At 55.6% G+C, this 27,461-nt stretch overlaps 2 protein-coding genes across 2 annotated transcripts; both read left to right on the top strand.

Moving 5' to 3' along the window:
- The first annotated feature begins 272 nt into the window (after window positions 1-272).
- Window positions 273-3,043, top strand: DUSP2 (dual specificity phosphatase 2). Its single transcript, XM_070474251.1, has 4 exons — window positions 273-771; window positions 886-1,007; window positions 1,807-2,026; window positions 2,152-3,043. Exons 1-4 carry the CDS (start codon window positions 384-386, stop codon window positions 2,364-2,366), a joined length of 945 nt encoding a protein of 314 aa, XP_070330352.1. The 5' UTR covers window positions 273-383; the 3' UTR covers window positions 2,367-3,043.
- A 4,332-nt stretch (window positions 3,044-7,375) lies between these two features.
- On the top strand, window positions 7,376-21,908 carry ASTL (astacin like metalloendopeptidase). Its single transcript, XM_070456927.1, has 10 exons — window positions 7,376-7,421; window positions 8,368-8,493; window positions 10,463-10,524; window positions 11,860-11,950; window positions 12,488-12,605; window positions 13,349-13,530; window positions 16,259-16,340; window positions 16,424-16,570; window positions 20,158-20,199; window positions 20,543-21,908. Exons 1-10 carry the CDS (start codon window positions 7,376-7,378, stop codon window positions 20,820-20,822), a joined length of 1,176 nt encoding a protein of 391 aa, XP_070313028.1. The 3' UTR covers window positions 20,823-21,908.
- The last annotated feature ends 5,553 nt before the right edge of the window (window positions 21,909-27,461 follow it).

Here is a 27,461-nt window from a genome sequence, read left to right as displayed (position 1 = left end):
CGAGGTCCAGGGTGGGAGCGCTCAGAAAAAGCCCTGCGGCGGCAAGGTGGGAGGCGGGTATTTGGGCAAACACCTTCCCTGCAGAGCCATCCCCGGCTTCCTCTACCAGCGCATCCCTCCCCCGAGCCAGCCCCAGTCCCGGGCCCGCCCCGCCTGCGCACCGCGTGAGACCGCGGGGGCGGCACCGGCGCCTTCCTGCTTTGCCCTTGTTTGGCGACCCGGGAGGCCGGCCCACGGCTACTTAAACCTGGGCGCTGGAGAGGGTGCCAGAATCAGACGGCTGGGGCAGTGCGGCCGCCGCGAGAGCCCGGGGAGCGCGCAGGGAGAGGGGAAGGAGAGGAAGAGGAGCGGGAAGAGGGGGAAGGAGGCTTCCAGGGGCCAACATGGGGCTGGAGGCGGCGCGAGAGCTGGACTGCGCGGCGCTGGGCGCGCTGCTGCGGGAGCCTCGGGAGGCTGAGCGCACGCTGGTGCTCGACTGCCGCCCGTTCCTGGCCTTCTGCCGCCGCCACGTGCGCGCCGCGCGCCCTGTCCCCTGGAACGCGCTGCTGCGCCGCCGCGCGCGGGGCCCGCCCGCCGCCGCCCTCGCCTGCCTGCTGCCTGACCGCGCGCTGCGGGCGCGCCTGGCCCGCGGGGAGCTGGCGCGGGCCGTGGTGCTGGACGAGGGCAGCGCCTCGGTGGCCGACCTCCCGCCCGACGGCCCAGCCCACGCGCTGCTCGCCGCGCTCCTGCACGAGACCCGCGCGGGACCCGCCGCCGTGTGCTTCCTGTCAGGTGAGCGCCGGCCGGCCGGCCCGCGTCCCCAGCTCGCGTCCCCTGCCCGCGGACGTCCGGTGTCCGACCCCAGGCAGGCCTTCCCGGCTAACCGTATCTTGGTCCTCTCTGCAGGAGGCTTCGATCGCTTTCAAGCCTGCTGCCCCGATCTGTGCTCTGAGTCCCCGGTCCCCGCGATGACGCCTGACAACAACGACATCAACCGCTCCGACTCCAGGGCTCCCTCTTATGACCAGGTGAGTTAAGGGCTCCTTGCCAGTGTCCCGCCTGCCAGTTGTGGGCGCAAGAGTGTGCCCATGACCACAGTCACCTGTGTGTATGTCTTTGGCCGCAGATGCCCACGTCCGCAGCCCCGTGGGGTGTGTGTGTGTGTGTGTGTCTTTGGCCACAGATGTCCATGTCCACAGCCCCATAGGGGTGTGTGTCTGTGTGTGTGTGTGTGTGTGTGTGTGTGTGTGTGTGTGTGTGTATGCCTGCCTGTGTCTTTGGCCGCAGACGCCCGCGTCCGCAGCCCCGTGGGGTGTGTGTGTGTGTGTGTGTCTTTGGCCACAGATGTCCATGTCCACAGCCCCATAGGGGTGTGTGTGTGTGTATGTATGTATGTATGCCTGCCTGTGTCTTTGGCCGCAGACGCCCGCGTCCGCAGCCCCGTGGGGTGTGTGTGCATGTATGTGTGTGTATATCTTTGGCCGCAGACGCCCGCGTCCGCAGCCCCGTGGGGAGAGTGTGTGTCTCGGCTCTCCAGTGGTGCTGACCTTTGGTGTGCCCGGGCGGGGGTTGCTGGTGTGCGCCACTGTGAGCCTGTGTATGTCCTCTGAGCAGCGTAGTTAGGGGGGTTTGGGGGGAAAGAGTGTATCTGTGGGTGTGTATCTCTGTGTGTCCTCCCCCGTGTTCTGAGTCTGATCCCTGACCAGCGACTCCTAGCTAAGAGCTCCTCAGGCCCGGGCCAGTTGGCCCTGCCTCTGTCCCCCTGGAAGGCTTGAATACCCGTGGGCCAGGGTGGAGACCTCACCACCGTCCCTCTTTCCTGTCCAGGGTGGCCCCGTGGAGATCTTGCCCTACCTCTACCTGGGCAGCTGCAGCCACTCGTCAGACCTGCAGGGGCTGCGGGCTTGCGGCATCACCGCCGTGCTCAACGTCTCGGCCAGCTGCCCCAACCACTTTGAGGGCCTTCTGCGCTACAAGAGCATCCCTGTGGAGGACAATCAGATGGTGGAGATCAGCGCCTGGTTCCCGGAGGCCATTGGCTTCATTGGTAAGGGGTGGGCCACAGGGTGGGGCCTGTTGGGATTCCAGGGGAGGAGGCGGGGCACCTGTCTTGTCTCTGCCCACCTTCCCGTCGTCTGACCTCGCTTCCCCCCCGCCCCATTGCCCTTGCAGACTCAGTGAAGAACAGTGGGGGCCGTGTGCTGGTGCACTGCCAGGCGGGCATCTCGCGCTCCGCCACCATCTGCCTGGCGTACCTGATACAGAGTCGCCGCGTGCGGCTGGATGAGGCCTTTGACTTTGTGAAGCAACGCCGGGGAGTCATATCCCCCAACTTCAGTTTCATGGGGCAGCTGCTGCAGTTTGAGACTCAGGTGCTCTGTCACTGAGGCTGGGCCCCACCGTGCTGACCCCACCAGGGTGGGGGCTCACAAAGCTCTGATTCCTGGGGACAGCTGGGGCCCCAGGTCCCCACGGCCCCTCCCACCTCAGGGACAGTGGCCCCTTTGGGGTTTGAGAAGCCTCCGGGAGGCACTGGAAACGCGGGGCTGCTGGACTTTCTCACCTGGTGCTCTTCTGCTGGGGGTTGAGGGCCAGCCCTCATCCTCATCCCGGAAGGAGGTTGGAAGGCGTGCCTGCTTCCCTCCTCCCCTGCCCCCTGGCAGAAACTAACTGGACTCTACACCCTCGACTCCCACTCGTCCCACCACCCCGTTGGAGCTCTTGGCAGCCTGAGGGCTTTGAGGAACAAGCTGTGACAACCAGGGCCCCTTTCTAGGGGGTGGTCCACCCCGGGGCCTGGAGCCTGAACCCTGTGCCGGGGCTCCGGGAAGTGACGCCGTTGCTGGGTCTGAACTTCTTGCTTGCGTGTGTGCGCAGGAGCGTTTCACGCCTGTGTTGGCGCTGGAAAGTTATTTGTGTTCAACTGACATTTAACACTCCCTCCTCCACTTCCTCCCAGCCCTGTGGGCAGCAGGGAGGGTGGGGGGTTTGGAAACTTAGCACTTTATATTTATACGGAACATTGAGGATGTGTCAATAAAATATTGTTTTGTTTAAGAAACAAGTGTCTGGTCTCAGGTCAACGGCTGGGGAAGTGCTCAAAGCTGTTTATTAGTCAGACCTCACCTTCCGTTGTGTGGCTGAGTCTGGGAAATGAAAGGAGGAAGGTGCAGGGATGACCTCACCTCCCAGCCTGGTCCTCCCCCTGTTGGTGCTCTTTTCCAGGCAGAGCCGAAAGCGGGGATTTCTGGGGGGCTGGCTCCAGCCTTATTCCAGTTATCAGTGTTGATCTTGGGAGAAGACTGTGTACTGTTGAGAGCTGGACCCAGCTCTGCCCTAGTCAGACCCCACTTCCTTTGTGAAGTGTGTGTATGTGTGTGTCTTCCTATGGGCATGGCTGTCTGTTGGTGACCTGCCCACCTGCCGGCGTGTGTCTGTGTGTGCCTGTCATGGGGTTCCCCTGGGCTGTGTATAACATGTGCCCGTACTGGGGCAATGCTGCCCTCACCTCTTTCTTTTTTTTAGTTCATCAAATTGCATACTTCCAAAAATTATAAATTTATTTGTGCTGGGTCCCAGCTGTGGCACTCGGACCATGGATCCTCACTGCGGTATGTGGGATCCCCAGTTGTGGCATGCGTGTGTGCGTGCGTGGTAAGTCACTTCAGTTGTGTCTGACCCCATGGACTGTAGCCCACCAGGCTCCTCTGCCCGTGGGATTCTTCAGGCAAGAACACTGGCGTGGGTTGCTGTTTCCTCTTCCAGGGGGTCTTCCTGACCCAGGGATGGAACCCATGTCTCTCGCCTCTCCTGCACTGGGACGTGGCTCCTTTTACTGCTGGTGCCACCTGGGGAGCCCCGGTTGTGACGTGTGAGATCTTTAGTTGTAGCATGTGAACTCACAGTTGTGGCATGATGGAACCCGGGCCTCCTGCACTGGGATCGCGGGGTCTTAGGCTCTGGGCCATCAGGGGAGTCCCTCAGATCTTGTTCTGCAGCCCTGGGCTGGGCCCCCGGCCTCAGGATGCCTGTAGTGACCAGGGCTCATTCCTGTCCCCGGAAAGCATGTGGCCTGATGTCTGGGGGGGAGGGCAGGTGGCCCGGGGTGGGCTTCGCTGCTCTTCACCCCGGCCAACTAGCCTGTCTTCACTGAGCATGAGTTATGTGCCCAGAGTGGACGGCATGTCTGGGGAGACGTGAGACCTGGGCCCAGCCAGCAGCAGCGGGTGCTGGAAAGGAGGTGCTGTGATTTTCCGGAGAGCAGGGGTACTGGGGCCCTGGGGACAGCGCAGTGAGCAGCGGTCCTGCGTCAGCCTCCACGCCGATCCTCCTAGGCTTCATAGTGTCATCTGGCTAGCTCTATTTTGTCCTTCCAACTCAGCACAGGGTCATCTCTGCAGCACGCTGGGTCTTTCTCCGGGCGTCCTGACTGTCCGGCAGGATACACCTGAGGAGGGCAGTGTGGTCTGACAGTTAGGGGCCCGATTGGGCTTACCTCTCTGTAGTTTAGTTTCCTAGTCTGTAAAATGGGGTTTTGTCATTGGCCCCCACCGAGTAGCGTGGCGCTGAGAATTAGTGAGTCAATTCAAGTAAAGGCTTAGCTCAGCACCCACACACAGTAGGTGATCAGGAAATGTTAGCTTCTGAAGACCCGAGAAGGGAAGGTGTTCAGCTCAGACCGAAGGAACATGGCCCCGTGCTGATGCTCTGAGCCGGGGGCGGGGGGTGGGGGGCGCCCCGCACTGTGCCCTCTGCTCTAGGGGTGGGGGATGTGCTCCCCAGTGAGGACTCAGCAGAGCTAGGGGTTGTTCTCAGGGATTTTGCAGGCCCCGAGTGGGTCGTTTGGGTCTGTCTACATAACCCGCATACCCAGCTCGGGGTGGAAAGGGGGGCATCTGGGGCCCTGAGTCATCTGGGCCTTCCCACGCACAGCGGGACAGAGGGCTGAGGCCCCTGCTTACCCTGCCATCACCCAGCTCCATCCCACCCCCCTCCACCCTCCCCTCCCTGTTCTTAAGTCTGCCTTTCAAGCAAACTACATTTCTTTCCCTTCTTTTCTTTTTTTTGATGGGACTAAGTCTTCATCACTGTGAGGCTTCTCTTCAGCTGCAGCCAGCGGGGGCTCCTCCCCACTTGCAGTGTGCAGGCTTCTCTTGCTGAGGGGCACAGGCTCCAGGGTGAGCCGGCTTCAGGAGCTGCAGCACGCGGAGCCGGGGGCTCTCGAGCACAGGTTTAGTTGCTCAGCAGCAAGTGGGATCTTCCCGGACCAGGGATCGAACCTGTGTCTCCTGCATTGGCAGGTGGATTCTTTACCACTGAGCCATCAGAGAAGCCTCTCCCTTCTTTCCTCCCTTCCTTCCTTCCTTTAATTTGTGAAAAAATTTCAATTGTGGTAAAAATATGCAACAAAATGTACCATCTTTACTATTTTTAAGTGTGCACTTTAATTGTGTTAAGAGTGTTCATTCACATTATTATGAAACAGATCTCCAGAACTTTTTCGTCTTGCAAAACTGAAACGCTGTACCCATTAAACGATTCCCCATTCCCTGCTCCTTCAGCTCCTGGCGACCACCGTCCTACCATCTGCCTCTGAGTCTGACTCCTCCAGAAATACCCTATACGTGGGACCACACACGTTTGTCCTGTTGAGATTGGCTTATTTCACTTAGCACAATGCCCTCAAGGCAAGCTGTATTTTCTTAAACTACGAATCTGTTTCTCTTATGGTTATGGTTATTTTACCGAGCACGCATCCGAAGCGGTCAGCTCCATCCCTACACTGTTAACCAGGGACAGAGGAGCCTGGTGCGCTGCAGTCCACAGGGTCGCACGGAGTCAGACATGACTGAAGCGACGTACCATGGACACACAATGTGAACGCCCTGCCTGGGCAGTTGGGGCGCCTGTCTTCATCATGTTCTCCCCATGATTGCTTGTTAAAGAGCTTTTTGGTGTGGACCATTTTTAAAGCCTTTACTGCATCTGTTACACTAGGGGGAGGACATGTGAGATCGTAGTTCCTTGACCAGGGCTTGAACCCATAACCGCTGCATTGGAAGATGAAGTCTTAACCACTGGACTGCCACAGAAGTCCCTCTGCCCGTAATTCTGACTCCCACCTTTTGAGAAGCACTGGATTCCAGGCAGGGCAGGATGCCGAGCCACCTTGGCCCTGTCAGTTCCGTTTACTGGGCATTGGTGGGGATGATGTCCCCAAACCCTTCACCTCCAGGATTTAAATCCAGGTCTTCCCTTGGTGAGCAAGCTCTGAGGATGGGCCTTCTGAGAGGCCAGGAGGGGTATGGAGGAGGGGAATATGGGGAAGGGGCTTTAGTTCTCGAACCCCTGAAATGGGGACAAACGCTGATTTTGCAAGGCTATTGTGAGGGTGACAGAGGCAGTGTCCTTGCGAGGGCCTAGCTTTCCAGAAGTTATACTTTTCCACAAATTCGGCTATTCTGGGGTGCTGTTGACCCCAGTGTTCAGTTTATGAGCTTCATTTCTCCCTGCTTTTGTGATTGTTTACCATTCTTCACGTCTATGGGATTTCCCAGGTGAGAATACTGGAGAGGGTTGCTGTTTCCTTCTGCAGGGGATCTTCCCAACTCAGGGATCAAACCTGGGTCTCTTGAATTGGCAGGCAGATTCTTTACAGTCTGAGTCACCAGAAAAGCCCATATACCATAATAAAAGCTTATAAAAATGCTGTGATTTTTCCTCCTTCCACAGTCAGACTGGGGGTGCCTCAGGATCTCAGGTAGTGCCCCGCCATCTGAGCACAGGGCAGGGGCAGGAAAGGGGTGAAGCTCCACCCTGTGCTGGCTGCCTCTCACCTTTCTGCAATGCTTCTCTGCCCCCTGGTGGTGGGAGGGGACCTGAGAGGAGGTACACCCCCCAGTGGGACACCGGCAGGGTGCCTGTGCCCGGCTTCTTCCAGTGGTCCCCAACCTTTCTGGCATCAGAGACCCGTTTTGTGGAAGACAACTTTCCCGTGGATGGGGGTGGGGGAGCAGTTTCGGGATGATTCAACACGTTATATTTCTTGTGCACTTTATTTCTATTATTACCCCATCAGCTCCTCCTCAGATCATCAGGCATCAGAGCCCAGAGGCTGGGGACCCCTGCTAGCCCATGTAGCCAGGCCAGGGTCCAGAAGGCTCAGGCCTGGCCTGGGAGGGGGAGTCCAAGTAGGATAGGACAGGGCCGCAGCTGGGAGTTGTTGGGCGGGGCTCCAGGTGGAACTGGCTGGGGAGGGCCTGCAGGTGGGGGCTGGCGAAGATGTTATTTAAGGGAGGCGGTGGTCCTAAGTCTGCGATTAGGCTGCTTCATCTCCCAGGAACCGGTGCCCTTGCTAGCTGAGGGGCCACGGGGGTCTGCTGCAGGCAGCATGAGTATGGAAGGTCTCTGGCCATGGGTCCTGATTCTGGTCTGTCTGCCTGGTAAGTGGGTTGCCTCACTCTCCTACCCCGTTCACTTTGGCTCCAGCCTGTGGAGCTTGTGTGACCAGAGTGCGTAGTTGCAGCTTTCAGGCATGTAAGTTGACCAGCATGGCTCAGAGAATGGGCTTCCGGGGATGCTCCTAGAAGCCAGCTCCCAGGGAACCCAGGGGGATCTCCCGAGGATGCTGGGGGGCAGAGGGCCTGCCTGGCAGGAGATAGCAGGAGTGACACCTCCAGGCATTCGTGCTCTGCCCTCTGTGCCAGGCTTGCCCAGCCCATTTCCAGAGGCCTGGGCTGAGGAGGGGGCCGGGGGCAGGGTCTGAAGCTAACACAACCTATGCCCTCAGTGTTGAAGCCTGAGGTCTCCCCCATCCCTCCTGTTCCCTCCCTTCCCTGCCCATACTTGCCCAGACACTGGGAGCCCAGGACTGCCTTTTGAAGCCCAGTCTTGGTCCTCCTACTGGGTTGCCATTTTCTCCTCCAGGGGATCTTCTTGGCCCAGGGATGGAGCTCAAGTCTCCCCCATTGCAGGCCGATTCTTTACTGTCTGGGCTTCTCTAGTGGGCTCAGGCACTAAAGAATCTGCCCACAATGTGGGAGACCCAGGTTTGATCCCTGGGCCAGGAAGATCCTTTGGAGAAGGGAATGGCAACCCACTCCAGTATTCTTGCCTGGAGAATCCCATGGACAGAGGAGCCTGGTGGGCTACATACAGTCCATGGGGTCACAAAGAGTCGGACACACCTGAGCATTTAACACTTGTTCCCCTAAGGAAGCTCCTTCCACAAGGTTGTCCAGGCCTCAGGGCCAGGTGGGCTCCCAGGACTCCTCTGGAGGCCTGCCTTTATGAAGGGCCTGGGTCCTGAGGTCTGACACCCCGCTCCCCTCACCCCGTGTCCTGTTATCCTGCGTAACCATTGTGCATATGTACCTGTGTCTGGCCCAGGCTTCATCCTAGGAGCACCCTCAGCCTCTCACTGCGCTGGGGCCTGTGGGACCAGATTCTCAGAAGACCTCACCCCTGAGGAGACCCAGACATCCTGGGACAAGGACATCCCTGCAATAAACCAAGGTGAGGACACTGTGTCTTCTCGTGGGGTGAGGAGTATGAAGTTGTCCATGTAGCCTATGAAAACCATGCTGAACACTCAGACGAGCAGAAAAAGCTGCAAGGAGATGTGCCAGCTTGCTAAGTGGGTCGTGGTGAGCAGTAGTTCATGGGTAACTTCTTAAGTCTATTTTTCTGTGTCCTCTCTACTGGGGTGTTACTTTTATGAGAAGGGGGGAAAAGTAGAGGTTTTAAAATATGACAAGCCCCTTCCCTGGTGGCTCAGATGGTAAAGAATCTGCCTGCTGTGCAGGAGACCCTGGTTCGATCCCTGGGTCAGGAAGATCCCCTGGAGAAGGGCAACCCACTCCAGTATTCTTGCCTGAATACAGAAGAGCCTGGCAGGCTGCAGTCCACGGAGTTGCAGTCGAGTGTGACTGAGCAATGGACTACACACACTCTTGACTTTTATCAGGCCAAGACCGGTGTGAGTGGAATTACTCACAGCTGTTAGGAAACGTGCCTTCCACCTGGTGTGGGGTGACCTGCAGGTGGGAGATGCCGTGGGTCTCAGGAAGAGTGAGTCTCGGGCCTCCCTGCCTGGGGATTTCCAGTGAAGAATGAGAACACAGAAAACCTGGGCAAAGCCCACAGAAATAAAGACGGGGATTTCAGAGCATGGCAGGAGGGGGCCGGCGGGAGAACCTGTCCTGGGAGATGTGAGCCTGCTGGATGTGGCTTGCCTGCCTCCTGCTCTGTGAGAAGCTGGAGCAGGGTGGCTCACTGCCTTTGGGTCACTAATTGGAGCTGGCCAACTCCAGATCAGCCTGAGGCTGCGCTGGCACTGTTTCTCAGCAGCTGCTGGTGGCCCGAGGACTCTGTGTGAGCCTAGCCTAGTGATAGTCCGGAGGCCCTTTGCCGGGAGGCACACCCCCTCCCCAGCTGCTGGGGATGCTGCTGCTGCCCTCGTCCAGGGATGGTGGGGAAAGTGCTTCCTCCTTTGCCTGGGGTGGCCCTCCCACAGGCCTGTGTCTGGCCCCCTGCCTCAAGGCGGGATAAGTCTTAGGGTCCGAAGCTCTTGTGAGGTCAGCCTGGGGCCGCCCTCCTGCTGAACTCAGTCCTTCCCCGGGGTGCTCCAGCTATCAGTCACCTGCAGATGGCTCCCTGGCTCAGGCTCTGCTTCTAGGGTGCACAGGAGTGTGAGCAAACCCAGGGAGACGGTGAAGGACAAGGAAACCTGGCGTGCTGCAGTCCGTGGGGTTGCACAGTCGGACATGACTGAGTGACCAAGGCAACCTAACCTTTAGGACACCAGGCACTCTTCTAAGACTCCTGTTGGGGCTGGTGTTCCAGAAGGGAGGCTGTGCAGGAGAAGGGCTGCCCCCTGTGCGGGGAGGGGGCGGTGGGACGGGAGGGCACAGCCGTAGCCCCCCTCCCCTGATGGCAAGGGGCTGGAGTTTCTGTGACTTGCCACCGTGAGGGTCCGGAGTGCCACACGGATGGGTCGGGGCTGAGTGGAGCAGGAGGGCCAGGGTGTGCTGGAAGCGTGGCTTGGGCTGGAGCGGAGGGTGGAGATAGCTGGAAGAAACGGCAACTTCCTGGGAGCAAAGGGTGTCTGATGCAGGAGGCAGGGGCTGGGACAGGGTTTTGTTTTGTTTTTTTTTCTCTTGGCTGTGCTGCATGGCATTCAGAGTCTTAGTTCCCTAACCAGGGATTGAACCTGTGTCCCCTGATGTGGAGGTGTGGAGTCCAACCACTAAACCGCCAAATTCCCTGGGACTGGATACTGTGCGTGTGTGGGTCCCAGGAGGAACGTACTGGGAAGGGTGTGATCAGGCTGAGAAGTGCTGCACGTGCTTGTAGATGGGGACTCAGTGCCCAGGCGAGGGTGAACCCTGGAGTTGCTTGGCTGGAGGTCTCTGCTGGGCATGTCCTAGAGTCTGTTGTGGGGGTGGGGGCATGGACCCACACACATGTGTCCCTTCCTTCTCAGGGCTGATTCCAGAGGAGTCCCCAGAGAGCAGCTTCCTCCTGGAAGGGGACATCCTCCGGCCGGTGAGTGTGAGCGCGCGCACACACACACACACACGTAAAATAACCTCATGGGCAGTGTCAGAGACCTGTGAGCCCATCCCTAGGTGTCATGGGGGTGTGACTTGTGAGCCATCCGTCTTTGCTACTCATAGCTCTTCTTGCCAAAGTCAGCGTGAATGTTGTTAGGAATAAGCCAGCCTGGCGGAGGGTGTGATGTCTGGAATGGAGGGCTTCCTGCAGGAGGGGTTTTGGAACTTCAAGCCCCAGCTTTCTACCCTGCCCCAGGGAGGTCCTCATGGAGCGCTGGGACGAAGGAAGAGACGAGCACAGTTGGCAGAGTGGCTGGTGGGGTTGTGGGGAGGTCTCTGGTGAACATCGGGGGCGGCAGTGATGGTCTGAGGAAGACAGAATGAGGAATAACACACACCGTCCTGCCTAGGGTTGAGGGGCGGGGTCAGAAAGGGGGAAGGCTGGATGGGAATCGGGGCCTTCTTCTAGGAGGCTGGGGATGGCAGAAGCCTCTTGAAAAGGACAGTGACCTGGCGAGAGCAAGACCATGGTGCTGGTCCGAGGCTGTCCACTGATGGCTCAGCTTGAGCTCGGTGGAAGAGCCCAGGCCGGGGCAGGGCCCCTGTTCCCAGTTACCTAGTGAACGCACAGGGTGAAAGCAAGATCCAGTGAAACCTTTGGTAGCCTCTGCAGGAAATATTTTGTCTGGGTTTCTCTTTTTTTAAAAAAATTAATTTACTTTTAAATGAAACAAAGATGAATATTTTTAATGATAAAAGGTACAATTCACAAAAAAGATAGACTTCATAAACCATTGGATACCTTAACAAACAAAGAAATAAAGATAAATAAAGCAAAAATCAGAAGAAATATGAGGGAAAAGGAAAAATCTATGATCATAGTGAGACATATTAACATTTCTGAGAGTATTTTATCAAGTGTAGAAAAAATTAGGATCTTGAATGATATCATTAATAATTTAAATACAATACATTTATATTCAATTTCATTAATCATATCCTACACAAGTTATTTAAAACTTCGTATCTCATATGTTGTTGTTAGATGTCCACAGGACATCTAGAAAAACTGGCAAAAAGATAAACATGACTGAATTTCATGGGTTTCTCTCCCTGATAGGGTAAGTGGCAACTTCTTTCTCTAGAACAGAGGGTTGTGCTGTGCATTGCACAGCTGGCCACTGGCCACCCCCCCCTCCATTTCTGTCCACTCTCTGATGATCACCACCCTCACTGCGCACATCTTGAGGGCTCCTGGGGTCTGAGCGGTGGCAGCCCCGGGGCGGGAAGCTTGGCCGGCGCTCCCTGAGCTGCCCTCTCTCCTCAGAGTCCCTTCCGGCTGTTCTCGGCGGCCAGCAGCAAGTGGCCCAAGAATGGCGGAGTCGTGGAGGTCCCCTTCCTGCTCTCGGGCAAGTACGGTGAGTCGGCCCAGGCCCAGCCGCAGGCCCTCCTCCCTATGCAGCCCGGCTCCTCTTCACTCTGTTTTTTTTTTTTTAATGACACACAGCAGACTTTGTTTTTCATTTTTATTTGCTGGGTCTTCACTGCCGCATGGGCTTTCTTCTGACGGCAGTGAGCAGGGGCTCCTCTTCAGCTGGGTGCGCAGGCTTCTCATTGCGGGGCCTTCTCCCGTTGCAGAGCTCGGGCTCTAGGGCGGGCCGGCTCCAGCAGCTGCAGCTTGCGGGCTCTAGACCCCAGGCTCAGTAGCTGTGGCTCATGGGCTTTGTTGCTCTGCGGCATGTGGGATCTCTCCAGAACAGGGATCGAACCACGTCTCCTGCATTAGCAGGCGGATTCTTTTCCACTGGGCCACCAGGGAAGCCCCACGCTGATATTTCTTGACATTCCACATTGGAGAATGATCTAAAGTTCAGTCCCTTCCCCGAGTGCAGACGTCTGGGGAGAGCAGTGGAGGGAGCCTGGCTGGGGCTTTAGCCTGCATGTCTCCTCCCCAGATAAGCCTAGCCGCCAAGTCATCCTGGAGGCATTCGCTGAGTTTGAGCGCTCCACATGCATCAGATTTGTTGCCTACAATGGCCAGAGGGACTTCATTTCCATCATTCCCATGTCTGGGTAAGTGCTTCTTGGTGTGTGTGCAAGGTGAGAGCCTCAGCTGTCTTGAGTTCAGCCTGAAATGAACAAAACTGTTGTCTGAAACCTGTGTCTGGGCCTGTCCTCCCGGGTCTAGAGTCCCCCTGCCCATCTCAGTGGTCTGCTCAGCATGAGCTAGACCTACAAATACTCAGAGCAAATACTCAGGAGAGGTGGGCAAGGAGGTGCACAGTCCTCCTTTAAAGAGCCTTCCACTGCATATCCCAAGAGACTACGTGACCTGGGGAGTGAGTGCAGGTGTCATGGGGCAGACCTGGCCTTGGGCTCAGGTTCCATGGTGCAGGAGCCAGGTGATGCTGGCAAGTCCCTTAACTTCCGAGCCCCTTCTGTCTTCTCTCTGAAATGCCGGTGATGGTAATACTGCTTTCCTAGCTTGCTAGGGCCCCAAGAGAATGTGCATGAGAGCTTTGACTCGGGGCTCCCCGTGTGGAGACAGTCACATAATCAGCTGCTTCCATCATCCATGTTAACATCAGTCCTCACCAACGCCTTACAGTGCAGTCTGGAAACAGGGCTCCAGCACACCCCGTTCACAGAGGGCCAGGCAGTTGGGGCCCTTGGGAACAGCAAGCTCGGGACTACAGCCCGGGACCAGGACTCGCTCTGGATGCTCCCTTATTCCAGGTCGTGGGAGGAGGGGCGAGGGGCCTGGGTTTGCTGATTCTCCTGGCCGGTGCCCACCCAGCACTTTCGTGGCCATGCAGGTGCTTCTCGAGCATTGGCCGCAGTGGAGGGATGCAGGTGGTGTCTCTAGGACCCAGCTGTCTCCAGAGGGGCCCGGGCATCATCCTGCACGAACTCATGCACGTGCTGGGCTTCTGGCATGAGCACTCGCGGGCCGACCGGGACCGCTACATCCGTGTGAACTGGAATGAGATCCTCCCAGGTAAGCCAGGTCATGCATGGTGGGGGAGGTGGAGGAGAGGTGGTCCTGCCAGAGGAAGGTGGCAGGCATGGCCTGTGCCCAAGGAATTTGCCTGGCCATTTGGGAAAGATTGTCCATCTTCCCCACTACCTGCCTGTCTCCCATGGGGAAGGTGGGATTCCTGCTTTCCTCCAAGACATGGAGAATAACCCAGATGCTGCTGCTCTGGGCCCCAAGGCTTCAGTGCCACCCACAGTTACCCGGAACTAGGGCATCAATTTCCCCTCTCTCGTCTCTCTTCACTGACACTGGCGGTTACCTAAGGATGGAGTTGATGGTCTTGTGACTCTTGCTCACTTATACTCAACCAGCAGCCCTGCATGCCTTAGACAGTGCTTCTGAGGCTCAGGGCAGGGGCTGTGGTCCAGGTTGAAGAGCTGAGCCAAGACATATCTTAGAGGTAGTGGGCTGCGTGTGTGTGCCAAGTGCCCAATGCAGGAGGTAGAGGTCAACCCTGCATAGGCTGTGAGATGGATGCTGATGGGCCTCTGGGATAAAGCATAGGGAGCCCAGGTCCTGAAAAGTGGCAGTGGGAAAGCTGAGGCTGGTCTGGGGAGTGGGTCACTGCACTGGATGCCAGGGAGCTGCAGCTGTGTGCTGGGCATGGTGCCAAGGATCTGACTCCAGCAACGGTGAGGCCCTGTCCTTCGGCAGAGGGGGATAGCCTGATACAGGAGGTGAGAGGAGTCATGACAATTGATTCATGAGGGAGGAGAGCAGAGGAGGTGAGTGATTTGGGTTTGGGGGTATGGAAGCAAATGAAAGCTTGAAAGGCTTCCTGTAAGAGGAGGGCTTCTGGTATGAGTGCCTTTGCTGCCGCTGTGGGTTTTTATAGTTAGAGGAGGAGGCCCAAGACAGCAGCCATCATACATGGATGCTCCCCATGCCAAGAGTGGGATGATAAAATGGGCAGCACCTCTTAGTGGGATGGGGGATAGAGATTGAGATCAGAGATTAGTCTAGAAGTGGGGAGGCCATAGTGACATCATGCTATAAAAATAGACTACAATCCTTTCAGTGCTTATGGAGGGACTTCCCAGGAGGTCCAGTGGTTAGGATTTCATGCTTCCATTCTAGGGAGCATGTCGTTGCACAATGAAAACAAAAAAAAAGCTCAAGTGCCCATGGAATCCTTGTAAAGGCTTATGAGAGCCACAAAGCCTTAAAATTTGAAAAAGTAGAGTTAATACAAACATTTTGATCATGATGTAAAAAGTAGAAGCTAGTAACAAATCAAAGTGAAAAATGTTATCCAGTTGAAAATTAAAATTTAGACAACAACAAACCTTTTTTTAAGCTATGGAGTTAAAGAAATTGTGGGAATTCTTAGAGCATGAAAATTAGAACCAAGGGTTCATAACTAAAGCAACGCACAGGGAAAATATGTGGACTGAAATACTTAGATCAAGAAAAACAGAGGACAAATTCTGCATTTCAATTCAAGTTAAGGAAAAAAAAAAAAGCAAGAGGGAATTATTGAAGGAAAAAGCAGAAATTAATGAGTTAGAAAACAAAACAGCACCAATAAATGAAAAAGCTGTTTTTTTCTTTTAACAATAAAATTAAACATCAGCTACCCTAATGGAAAAAATTGCTTAAGAATGAAGAAAAATGAGAATGTTTGTACTTAGTTAATATGTACAGAACAAACTGCTAAAATATACAAACTAGTAACATCAATTAACTGTGGAGATGGGAACTCAGAGGGGGATGGAATGGGAAGCATTATGTATCTTCATATTTTCTGATTTTTGACTCAGATGAATATATTGCCTAATCAAAATTATGTTTAATAACTTAAAGGCTTTTCAAAGGAAAAAGTAAGTACTCTACTGGGTAGATATTTCCAGGCAGGGATGGGATATAAAAGGGTGTTAGATTATCATTTTAGTGGTAGGGAGGCTGCTGGTGACCATGGGTGAATGTGAAGGCAGCTGGCTGGGCCCGGGGTCTTTGGGGGAGCAAAGGTGGGGGGTCCAGCCGTTCTTTCAGAGGCTCACTGAAGCGCAGGAGAGGAGCTGAGGGAGGGAAGCTTGTTGCTCCCAGGCCTGGAGGGGCCAAGGGACAGGAAGAAGCAAGTGCTCTGGTCAATGGGAAAAGGCTGAACTCACACCTGGGGTTGGGGGTGGGGCAGGTGCTGTTGGCGGGAGGCAGGGAGGGCAGGAGGCTTTGCTGCTGGGGGGGGGGGTGCCTATGGGAGATGGGGAGGCAGGGAGGGCAGGAGGCTTTGCTGCTGGGGGGGGTGTGCCCATGGGAGATGGGGGACTCACAGGCCTCCAAGCCTGGGGCGGCGGGTAGGAGCGGGGTGAGGAGTAGGTGCTTGATCTCACTGTAGTGGGCATCCAGGCTCTGAGCAGTGTGGGACTTCTTGAAAGCTGTAGACTGTATTAGTATAAAGATATTTCACACAGGGTGAGCCTGAGAGGAGGAAAGATGGGGGAGAGAAGTCTTAGGAGGTGACGGCGGGCCAGCCACCAGTCCCTGTGCCTGTACTAATCCATCAGCTGGCGCAGGTCTGGAACCCTCCCAGGGCACCAAGGAGACGGAGATCAGAAATGGGGGTGGGGTGAGGAGATGCACTCTGGGTGTCGTTTTGGACCCCCACAGGTAGTCTAGACACTTCCAGGAACCCCCTACCACCTTCCCTTCCTCCCCTGGCCCTCTTCCCCATCGCCAAGTATGTTTTCAGGTTTTGAAATGAACTTCATCAAATCTCGGAGCAGCAACATGCTGGTGCCCTATGATTACTCTTCAGTGATGCACTATGGGAGGTGAGGACCCCTTCTGGCTTCCTCCCCTCTGCGCGGTCCTGCCAGCCCAGCCGTCTGGACTCAGGCCCTCCTCCGGGTTTCAGGCTTGCCTTCAGCCGGCGTGGGCTGCCCACCATCACCCCGCTCTGGGCCCCCAGTGTCCACATTGGCCAGCGCTGGAACCTCAGCAACTCGGACATCGCACGGGTCCTCAGGTTTTATGACTGCAGCCCAAGTGGGAAGTGGGAAAGGTGAGTGACAGGGAGCAGAGCGATCTGAGGAGCTGGAAGAAGGCTCCTATGTTGAGGTGGCATTAGTGAGGGTCAAGTGCTAGGAGGTGAGTCTGTAGAAGTGAGCAGGGGCAGACCAGGGGCTCACCATTCAGATGCAGAAAAAGCACTTGAAAAAAATTAACACTCAGCTATGATTAAAAACTGTTACTAAATAGGAATAGAGGTCACTTTCCTAACCTTAACATACCTACAGAAAAACCAGACCAAAAATCATTTTAAATGTCAAAACATTAAGACAAGTTTTTCCACTCTTCTCTCATCTATTCAGCAGTGTAGTAAGTCTTAGCCCTTGTGGTACAACAAAAAAGGAAGTCTTGAGGTTTGGGAAGGAAGAAAAAATATCACTATTCATAGACGACAATCTGCATTGAAAGGAATCTACAAAAAAGTTACTAGAACTAATAAGAATTTTCAAAGGTGAATATAATCAATATACAAAAGTCAGTTGTATTGTAATGCAGTATCAGTTTATTAAGATACATTTTAAGCCTTTAAAAAGATGCAGCTGGTCCAGGCAGGGATGAGAGTGCAGAATCAGGCAGTGGCTGTGGAAGGGAGAAGCAGGAGGCGTGATGAGGATCGGGAAAGAGAACCTAGATGGCTTCGAGTATTCTTTTCCTTTACAGGTTATTGTAACAAGTTGACTATAGCTCCCTCTGCTATAGACCAGGCCCTCTGATTTTTAGCTGAGCACACGGCTGGCTGGGATAAAGCCTACATTTGTCAGTTTCCCTTTCATTCAGGCATGACCAGGAGACTGCCTCCTAGCTTCTGAGATAGCCATCAGCTGGCAACCGTTATTTTGTCTTGTGAGGAACCAGTTTTCTGAAGTTGGTTGCCTTGGTGACCTTTCCTCATCACCAATACCTCATTAGTAATTGGGGAAATGCAAATAAAGACCACAGTACCCTTTTTTATCCCTTAAATTGGCAGAAATTTAGGAGTCAGATACTGCCAAATACAAATAAGATGATGAAGCAATGATGACACTCATACTCTGCTGATAGGAGTATAAACTGCTGCAGCGTTTTGGAAAACAATTTGACAGCTTGTAAAGCTGAAGTGTGTATACCCCGTGACTCAGAATCTACTCCTTAGTGTTTTTGCACATGTGTACTCCCAACTCCAGTTGTAGGCAATCTCCACTCTACATTCTGTCTCTATAGGTTTGCCTACTCCGGGCACATCATATAAACAGAATCATACAAGATGATCTTTTGTGATTGGCTTCTTTCACATAGTATTATGTTTTCAAGGTTCATCCATGGTATAGCATATCAGTACAGCTGACCCTTGAACAGTCTGAGGGTTAGTGGCGCTGACCCCCTGTGCAATAGACCCTCTGACTGCCTACAGCTTCACAGTCAGTCCTCCACATCCAAGGATTCAACTGACTGTGTGGTACTGTAGAACGTTTGCTGAGAAAAACCACGTATAAGTGCACTCATGCAGTTCAAACCTGTGTGGTTCAAGGGTCAACTATACTTCATTTTTATTGAGTGATATGCCACATTTTGTTTATCCATTTATCAAAGGATTTTTGGGCCATTTCTAGTTCTAGTGGGACAATAAACATTCGTGTACAAGATTTTATGTGGACATATATTTTCTTTTCTTTTGGATATATACTTAGGAGTGAAATTTCTAGATTCTTTGGTAACTCCATACTTCACTGCTAAATTGTTTTCCAAATGGGCTGCACTATTTTTCATTTCTACCAGCATGCTGGTAGAAGCCCCTGTTACCACTTCTGGTTATAACCATGCCCAAGTGGGTGTGAAGTGGTATTTTGTTGTAGCTTTGATTTGCATTTCCTGAATGGCTGTGAATACCTCTTTATGTGCTTATAGGTGTTTTGTATATGTTTGGAAAAATGTTCAAATCTTTTGCCTGTTTTTTGGTTGGGTTGTCTTTTACTGGTAAATGTGGGAGTTCTTTATATATTCTGAATACGTGTCCCTTATAGGATATATCATTTGGAAATATTTTCTCAGATTTTATGGGTTGTTTAACTTTCTAGATGGTGTTCTTTGATTATAAACATTTAAAATTTTGATGCAAAGTCCAACTTATATTTTCTTTATCACTGTGCTTTTGGTGTCATAGCTAAGAATGATTTGCCTAACTCAAGGTCATGTAGATTTATTCCAATGTATTTTGCATGTATGCCAGGGCTTCCGTGGTGACTCAGATGGTAAAGAATCTGCCTGTGATGTGGGAGACCTGGGTTCAACCCCTGGTTTGGAAAGATCTCCTGGAGAAGGGCACGGCAACCCACTCCAGTACTCTTGCTGGAAAATTCCATGAACAGATGAGCCTGGTGGGCTACAGTCCATGGGGTCTCAAAGAGTTGGACACGTGCTGTGCTTAATAGTTCAGTCATTTTGCATGTGATTATGCAGCTCCAGTACCATTTTGCAGATTTATTTCCTATGATATCAAATATTAGAAAGATTAAAAAAATTAAACAATAGGAGACAATGGCAAGAGTGTTGTGGGTAACTATTTGAGAGGTTTGACTCGCTTTAAGAACAGAATTGAGAGGTGGCTAGAAGTGGTCATGAGTCAACGGAAAGTGCATCAAGATAGTGGGTATACAAGCAAGTTTGGGTATGGAAATAATGACCCCGTGGATAAGGGGGAATAGATTCCTGGGGCAGAAGAATATCTAGAATATTCAAGAAGGAGCTGCTCTCCTTGGGAGCTGAGGCCCTTTCTTGGACCTAGTGGCAAGGAGGAAGATGCGAGCAGGTTCCAGTTGGTGTGTGGTCTTGATGCGCTATGAGGGGCTCCAGTCCCAGGCTTTGATGGCAGAAGAGTGAGGTGAGAGGCTGGGGAGAGGAGGATGTGTGGGGAGGGAAAGGTGTGGAGTGGCTGACTGGGGCCCAGGAGAGGAAACCTCTGAGAGACGCTGGTGGGGTCGCGGTGTGCTGGGCTGCTGGGCAGCTGACGGAGGTGGCCTCGGGTAGTCACCTCCTCCTCTAGAACTGGGGTGCTGTGGGCAGTTCTGCCAGAGTGGGGTCCAGAGGATGTCTCGGGGGTGACTGCAGCAAGGTTTATGGGACCCATGCCAGATGTGGAGGGTGTTCGGGAAGTGAGGAGGCGATGGAGCAAGAAGACGGGGTCTGGGGGCTCAGCGGGGCTGGAGGGTCATGGTACTGGGGCACGCGGGCTGTAAGCAGACGAGGCAGAGGTCAGCGGGTGCGCTGCCGGGCCCGGACTGCAGGGGGCGTGCTTCCCGCAGGTCCGGCAGGAGCGGCCTGCGAAGTCACTAGTTGAAGCGTGTCAGCTCACACGGGCCGGTGTTCACGGATGGAAGGCCTCATCAGGAAGCAGCTGGAGGGCGGGCAAGGATGCAGGTGGTGCTTAGCCGGTGTGGCTGGCCAGCCAGATAACGTGGGCCCAAAATGAAGAGCGTATGAAGTAGCCAGTGGCTGCCAGCTGTGGTCTGGGAGTGGCGGTGAAGGGCCAACAGGACCCACCCCACTGAGCTCGTGGGCCTGACAGTCACACGTGTCCTGCTGACTCCCTGGGTTTGGGCGTAGCTGCAAGTGTAAGGAAAGTTCTGGAAAAGGCTTCGGATACAGGTAAGGGATGAGGTGTTGCTGTGTAGGCCCCGGGGGCTTTGTGCTGAAGGCTGCAGTGCTCGGTCAGGGGGTTGGCCATCAGCAAAGCCAGGGTGTGGTGGGAGGTCACTGAAGGTCCCAGCGGCCTGGGCTTCTGACAGTGACCTCTGGGGCCAAGTGCGGAGGGAGCGGCATGGCTCCGAGCTTCTTGTCTCTGGGGAGCTGGGAATCAGGGTTTCAAAGGTGTTGGGCAGTGGCATGGCAGGAACATGGTGGGTTCGAGGTCTCTGAACAAGGCTGAAGGGCGCTCTGGCTCTCACACGGCCCTCTGTGACTCTCGGACATAACCCGTCTTTCCTGCTCTAGGGCTCCAGACCCCTGGGAGTGGTAGGAGCCCCACTCCTGGCTCTAGGTCACAGCTGCAGCAGCTTCTGCAGGCATTGTTGGAGGAATCCAGGAGATCTGACCCCAGAGGCTTCGGGGCGGAAGACCAGCATGGCGCTGCTGCCGCCGGGTCTGAAGAGAGCCTTCGTGCACAGAAGCCCCCCGCCATGAGGAATTCTGATGTGAAGGCCTCTGCCGACCCCGCCCCGTCAGCCCCCGGCTTCCTCCCTGAGGCCAAAGCCTGGGGTGGTCTTTTCTGACATTTCCCTGGCACCAAGCCGGCAGCACCAAGTGCCCCTTCTCTAGAAGACCGATCCGCGTCCATCTAGGCTCTTCTGGGGAATCCTGCTCTGCCAGGGGCCCGTGCACCCAGAAATCACTTTATGAGGACACCCAGAGGTCAAGCCTGTGGCTTCCATCCCCGTGGCCCCTCTGCACTGCACCCCTGCCTTCCAGCTTCTCTGGCTCCCCTGTCTGCGGCTTGGGCCCCTCTCTGCTCCTTCCTTCCCGGTCATGTTTCTCCAGGGGCTCCTAGGACAGAGAGACCCTCTAGGTCAGTCAGGGGGAGGCAGGCCTGTGGGGCAGGTGCCTGACTCTGCCGGTTCTCATCTCCTGCCTCAGCCCCGGGGAATCTGGGATGGGAGGTGACTTCTCAGAGGCTCCAAGGACAGGGACTTGGAGGGATGGGCCTCCCTGAGGGCCCCGGGAGCCCCCTGGGGTTGAGGTGCAGCCCCCTGCAGGGACTAACAGTACCTTCACCGCTCCCTCAGGCTGCCCTGGGCTCAGGACCCTGGGAGCAGCCCCTCTCCTGGTTGTCTGAGTGCTGGGAACCTGGGAATGTGGCCCTGCGCTCCAGGAGGCTTCCAGAGCCCCACTTCCTCCCTTGCCTCCTGGGGAGATGAAGAGGTGGGGGCCCTAAGTGCAGGGAAATTTGCTGCGGGAAACTCAGCAAGAACAGGAGGACCCTGGAGTCAGGACTCAAAGCTGCTGTCACCCACATAGCTCTTTCCAGGAACTTTGCCTCTACCAAGACCCCGCCCCTCCCCAGACGTGGCCAGAGGAGGCCCCGGGAGGTGGGAAGGGGCTGTGGGGTCGCCCTGATTGTCTTCCTTCAGCCAATCCCCACTCCTCTCCTTCAGCTCCTGGCCTCGCTGGTGAAGGCTGTTCAGGGTCAAGAAAGTCTCTGGGGACGGCAGTGAGCGAGCTGGATCCCCGCACCCCCACCCCGTGCCAGTCTGGGACCTGCTTTGGGTGGGAGGGCAGCAGGAGCCCCTGCCCGTCCCAGTGGGGCCAGGTCCCCCTGATGCCTCGGGAAAAGTAGAAATAAAGTTGGGAACTTGCTCCAGGAGTCTGGTGCTGGGCTGTGCTGACTACCTCATACCCGGGTGCCTTGACCTCTCCTGACTGCTCTGGGAGGGGCCCTCTAGGCACTGAGACCCACATTTAGAGGCAGGAACAGACTCGGGGAAGCAAACTGGTGTGCCCAAGGGAACAGGGCTGTGCAGCAGGGCTGAGATGCGCCCTCTGCCGTCCTCCTCACTGTGTCAGGGGGCCTGGGGCCTCTGCCCTCAGTCTATCTGGGCTTTCAGTCTTGAGTCAAGGATTTTCTGAGTTTGCGCAAGGGCCTGAGCTCAGCTGTGCATGTCAGGGAAGGACTGTGGTGTGGGGATGCCGTCCTTTGACTTGCTCCCAGGCCTGGGAGGTGGGGTGCCACAGTTTACAGTAGAGAAGTAGGATCTGGCCCTGCTCCTAGCAGGGTGACAGCTCCCCTGGAAGGTTCCCAAGAAAAGACTTTGGGCCAACCCTATGCTAGAGATGGTATGTGTGCCTGTTCATCAGCATGGCTGCCTCACGACCTGTGGGTCTCTGAGTGCCGAGCCAGGCTGCTGACACCAGGCTGGGGTGATGGCCACTCTGGGTCAGAGGAGGTGATGTGAGGCCCGCCCAGCTCGCAGAGGCTGCTGTCTTGAGCCTCCGTTAACATGTGGCCTTTGATCTTGGATGCTGGGTTCTCTGCACAGGGTGGAGGGGCTGGTTGATCCTGACGCTGCACGGGGAGACTGCTTACTCTCTTTTGGCAGTGATCAGGGACAAGGCTGTCCTTGTCCTGTCCCCCCCAAGAAGATGCCTGTCACTAGAGTCCAGGCCCCAGGCCAGCTCTGGGCCCAGGCCTGTCCCCTGAGCCCCACACTGTCCTGATGATCCAGTCATGGTCTGGTCCCCGGAGCCCCAGCATGGAGGGTGTGATATGTGTGGGACCCTGGGGTGTCAACCAGAGCCCCGGGGGCCTAGCCACGTCCTCTCACAGCCTGCGACTTGTTTGCCAGTCCCCCACCACACGGCTCTGTGGGCTCATCCGTCAGTTTGTTAACTCGTGCAACACACATCTGTTATATTTGGGGGCCGGGCAGGCTCCGTTATAGGCACTGGGAATAACATAGGGGACATGGCAGGTTTTCTATGCTCACGGGGAGAGGAATGGACAGGAAACAGGCAAATGCAGCATCTGGGACTGATAAGTGATGGAAGAGGGGAGCGTTTGTTGATGGCATTTCACCTGAATGGCAGGAGGCTGCTATCCTAGGGCCATCTGGGAAAAGAACAGCCAGTACAAAGGCCCCAAGGCAGGAAAGAGCAAGCTGTGTCAGGCCAGCGTGTGTGGAGAGGTGTGTGTGTGGGCGGTAAGGAGGGGGCAGGCAAGGGCCTGGTCAGCTGTGGAGGGATGGTTTGTTCCAAGAGCAGCAGGGGGTACCTGCTGGAAGTTTCTAAGGAGAGAGGTGACAAGATCCGACCTAAATTTTTAACTCATTCAGGGGCTTCTCTGGTGTCTCGGTGGTAAAGAATCCACCTGCCAACACAGGAGAGACAGGTTCGATCCCTGGTCTGGGAAGATCCCACTAGCTGTGGAGCAACTAAGCGTGTGCGCCGCAAGAATTGAGCCCGTGCTCTGCAAAAGAGAAGCCACTGCAGTGAGAAGCCCGAGCACAGCAGAGACTCGGCAGCCAAAAGTGAAATCATATTAAAAAGTGATTCCGGATGCGCCTTGAAAAGCGAGTTGGAATTGGGAAGAACAGCTGGCAGCCCCTGCGCTTTGCCAGTGAGTGTGACGGGATGATGGGAAAGGGCGAAAGTGGGTGCTCTGGGAGTGTGTTTTGGATGAGCAGGGGATGAAGGCATCTCAGCCTTAAGAACTGAAGGGAGAGAGTTCAGGGGAAATAGGTGTTTTAAGTCGGGGGCTGCGCTGTGCTTAGTCATTCAGTCGTGTCTTTGCAACCCTGTGGACTGTAGTCGGCCAGGCCCCTGTGTCCGTGAAATTCTTCAGGCAAGAATACTGGAGTGGGTTGCCGTGCCCTCCTCCTGGGGATCTTCCCAACCCAGGGATCGAACCTGGGTCTCCTGCATCGCAGGTGGATTCTTTACCAGCTGAGCCACCAGGTAAGTCGGGGGCTACTGGATGTCAAATGGGTGGGTCAGGAAGTGTGTGGGCTGAGTGAGTCTGCAGTTCAGGGCAGGGGATGTGCTTTGGAGACTGATTAGCATCCAGGTGGGTACCAGGGGCTGGATGAGCTTCCCCAAGAAGAGTTCAGGTGCACAAGGAAAGGATCCCAGGACAGAACCGGTGCAGTTTCTCAGTCTTGGCCCTAGCAGCATTTTCTGACTGATGAGTCTTCGCTGGGGAGAGGGGCTGTGCTGGACCTTGTAAGGTGCTCTGATAGCATCTTTGGCCTCTCCCCACTAGATGCCAGTACCAACCTCCTGCCTCCTGTGGTGAGAGTCAAAAGTGTCTCCAGACATCGCCCAGCGTCCTTGGGAAGGGAACCAGTCTTAGTGAGACTCTCTGATTCGGGGCTTGGGAGAGGAAAAGGTAGCTGCGGAGGAGTGGCCTGTTAGGAGGGAGCAGGGCCTGTGGAGTGTCCCCTGGGGAAGGGTCCATCGTAAAAATGCGGCTGAGAAACTGAGCAGGAGCAGGACGCACAAGCCAGCCTGGCACTTGGTGATGTGGAGCCATGAGCGACGCCCAGGAGCAGACTGAGCACAGGGTGAAGGGGAGAATGTGAGGGGCTAGAGGCAGTGACCAGGCACACAAGACGCTGGAGGCTGCAGGGGCTTCCCAGGTGACCCAGCGCCAATGCAGGAGATGTAAGAGATGCAGGTTCGATCCCTGGGTCAGGAAGATCCCCTGGAGGAGGGCGTGGCAACCCACTCCAGTATCCTTGCCTGGAGAATCCATCCCATGGACAGAGGGGCCTGGTGGGCTACAGCCCATAGGGTCGCAAAAGAGTCGCACACAACCAAAGTGACTTAGCACACACACACATGTACACACAGGGTGTGGAGGCTTCCTAAAAAGGGGGCTGGCCCGTAGACTGGAGGGAGTGACAGCTGGTGAAGGGATAACCAACAGAGCAGACTCCTGGGGGACACAAGAGGACTCGAGGTCCAGGGTGTGTGCAGAGGACCTGCCCCAAGAGCCGAGACACGGCTCGGAGGGAGGTGTGTAGGGAATGTGTGCCTGTGGGTTGGCTTCCCTTTTCTCTTAAATAGAAGGCAAAGCCACAGCTTGCGAGGAGGGCGCAGGCAGGAAGAGGAGCAGGAGACGAATGCCGATTCTGAGGCGTGGGGAAGTGACCACACTAGCAACGTCTGGAGATCTGTGGTCACGAATTTAAAGTGAAGCCAGTCGATGAAGTGAGCGTTTTGCTCTGGAAAAAGCAGCCGCTTGGTCAAAGGCAGGATGGATGATTTTAGGTTTGAGCAGGGTTGGGGTTTTGTCGGGCGGGGTATGGTGCAGGGAGAGAGGATGACCGACTGACATCACAGAGGGCATGGCTCAGGGGTCTGGGGAGGTGGGGAGGCTGGGTGGTACAGGGTGGTCTAGGGGTAAGGTCCCTGGGGATTCAGAAGGCTGGGGCTTCTGGGGAAGGCTGGGGGTGGGTGCAGCCTGGTTGGGGATCGCCCCCATGGGCTCTCAGGGCAGGAAGTGCAGCAGCTTGAGCTGCTGGTGTCCTGGCCCAGGAGTCAGTGGGGCCAGTCTTGCCTTTTGGACCTGAAGAAGCTCCTGGGCTTCCAGCTAACATGGTGCATCTCCTGCTGTGCTCTCATGGCCAGGATGGGACAACTGTCTCCCCTTTCTTTGGAAAAGATGCTACTAGGTCACCTTTCCACCATGGCCCTCTTTTCAAGGACATCCCTGGGGGTTCCTTCATCTGGGCACCACCTGTCTGAAAAAAGCTTATGTGTATTTCATCTGCTGATGTCTACTGCCATTGCTCTTCACTTTTCAACAATTTTGGCCAGGAACTGCGGACAGAGAAGGGACGTCTGCTCTGATGAAACAGGTGGTACCACAGGCCATCAGACCCCACTGTGGTATAGTGTTCTGGGCGTGAAAGTGGCACCAAGGGAGGACAGGGTATCTCCCTCTGCTTGAGACATGGTGATGGGTGAACGGTCCTTGAAAAGAAAATAGGGCTCCGCCAAGCACAGAAAGAAGGGTGAGGAGAGTGTTTCTGGCAGAGCAAACAGTCCCTGGAAAGGACTGGAGATGTGGGCGCTCAGGGCACATCCAGGCACCAGCACGTAGCCTGGTACGGGACGGGAGGTAGACCAGAGCCTGTCACCGCCTCCCCCTCCCCCTCACACGCAGCTGGCAGTAACAGTAGCAGCTGCTGCTGGCTGGTTGCAGGACTGGGGCTGAGCTCTGCCAGCCCTGGTGGAGCAGGATGATACTGGTGGGTCAGAGCTGGTTTGGGAAGGGCTGGAGGAAGCCCTGCTGCAGCCTGAGGCTCTGACTCACAAAGGGCTCGGGGGAGCAGGCAGCTGGGGAAGGGGTGTGTGTGTGGGAGAAGGTGATGGCAGACAGCAGTGGGGAGTTGAGTTATGTAACAGCCCCCACTGCCCGGAGAGCCAGCCGCTGGTCTTGGGGCTGGGTGGGGCTGGGGGATGGCAGCAGGTGACACAGAGCCTGGCTGTTGGTTGAGCCTCGTGGGTTCCTGTGGGTTCTTTCTGGCTGTCCTCAACCAAGGGTGGTACCCAGCAGGGCCCAGGGTGGGTGGATGTGGAGCTACCCCTACGGGGAAGGCCCAGGTGAGAATCAGCATGGGGAGAGTGGGGCGGGGTGGGATTGAGGAGCCCTGGCCGCAGTTCTGCAGAGCCCTGGAGGCCTGGCCTTTCAAGGAAAACAGGACAGCAGACAAAAAGCTGCTGTGAGTTGCAGTGTCCGGGGATATACCCACTGGCCCCCCAGCCTGACAGTGGTTGGAGAGGATGAGAAGTAGTCCTTCTCAAAGCCTATTTGGGCCACCAGAGTGCTCAGATTCCCTGCCGTGGGACAGAGAACATGGGGCAGGGAACCACAGGGATAGGCAGGAATTTGCTCAAGTGTCTGATTCCCAGGCGCTAATGGCCATCCATCGGTCCTTCCTCAGCAAAGGGTCTGATGACTCCTCCCCATCCCTGGTGACCCTGGGGTGGAAGCCCAGCAAGTGGAAGGATGCGTATATGACACCTGTCTTTGGAGGGGACCAGGGAGGCTGGCTGCCTCTCCAATCGAGCCTAGGCAGCACCTTCCCCACCAGCCTGTGGGCACTCGCGTCTAACAGAGCGGCTGGCAGGAGGCAGGGAGAGCCCAGGATCAAGGGAGATGCCCCTCAGTCCTGCCCCGTGTTGGGGGTGGGGGCGGATACCACCTTTCCTGAGCCTGGCTGGGGTGAGACACCGTGGGCACCTTGAGGCCACACTCTCTGCTCCCATGAAGATGGAGCAGGCATGCTGGATCAAGGCCATGTCCGTCGGAGGAGCCCTACTTTCAGAAGTGGATTGATGCTTATTTATAGGGAGGATGCCTTGTACAGCTGTGGGCTAGAAATATGAGGGCTGGGTCTAGGCCGGGGTTATAG

This window comes from Odocoileus virginianus, chromosome 2 (assembly GCF_023699985.2).
Source record: "Odocoileus virginianus isolate 20LAN1187 ecotype Illinois chromosome 2, Ovbor_1.2, whole genome shotgun sequence".
Lineage (NCBI taxonomy): Eukaryota > Metazoa > Chordata > Mammalia > Artiodactyla > Cervidae > Odocoileus > Odocoileus virginianus.
The sequence above is the reverse complement of the archived record's forward strand: the minus strand, read 5'-3'. Positions and strand labels throughout refer to the sequence as shown.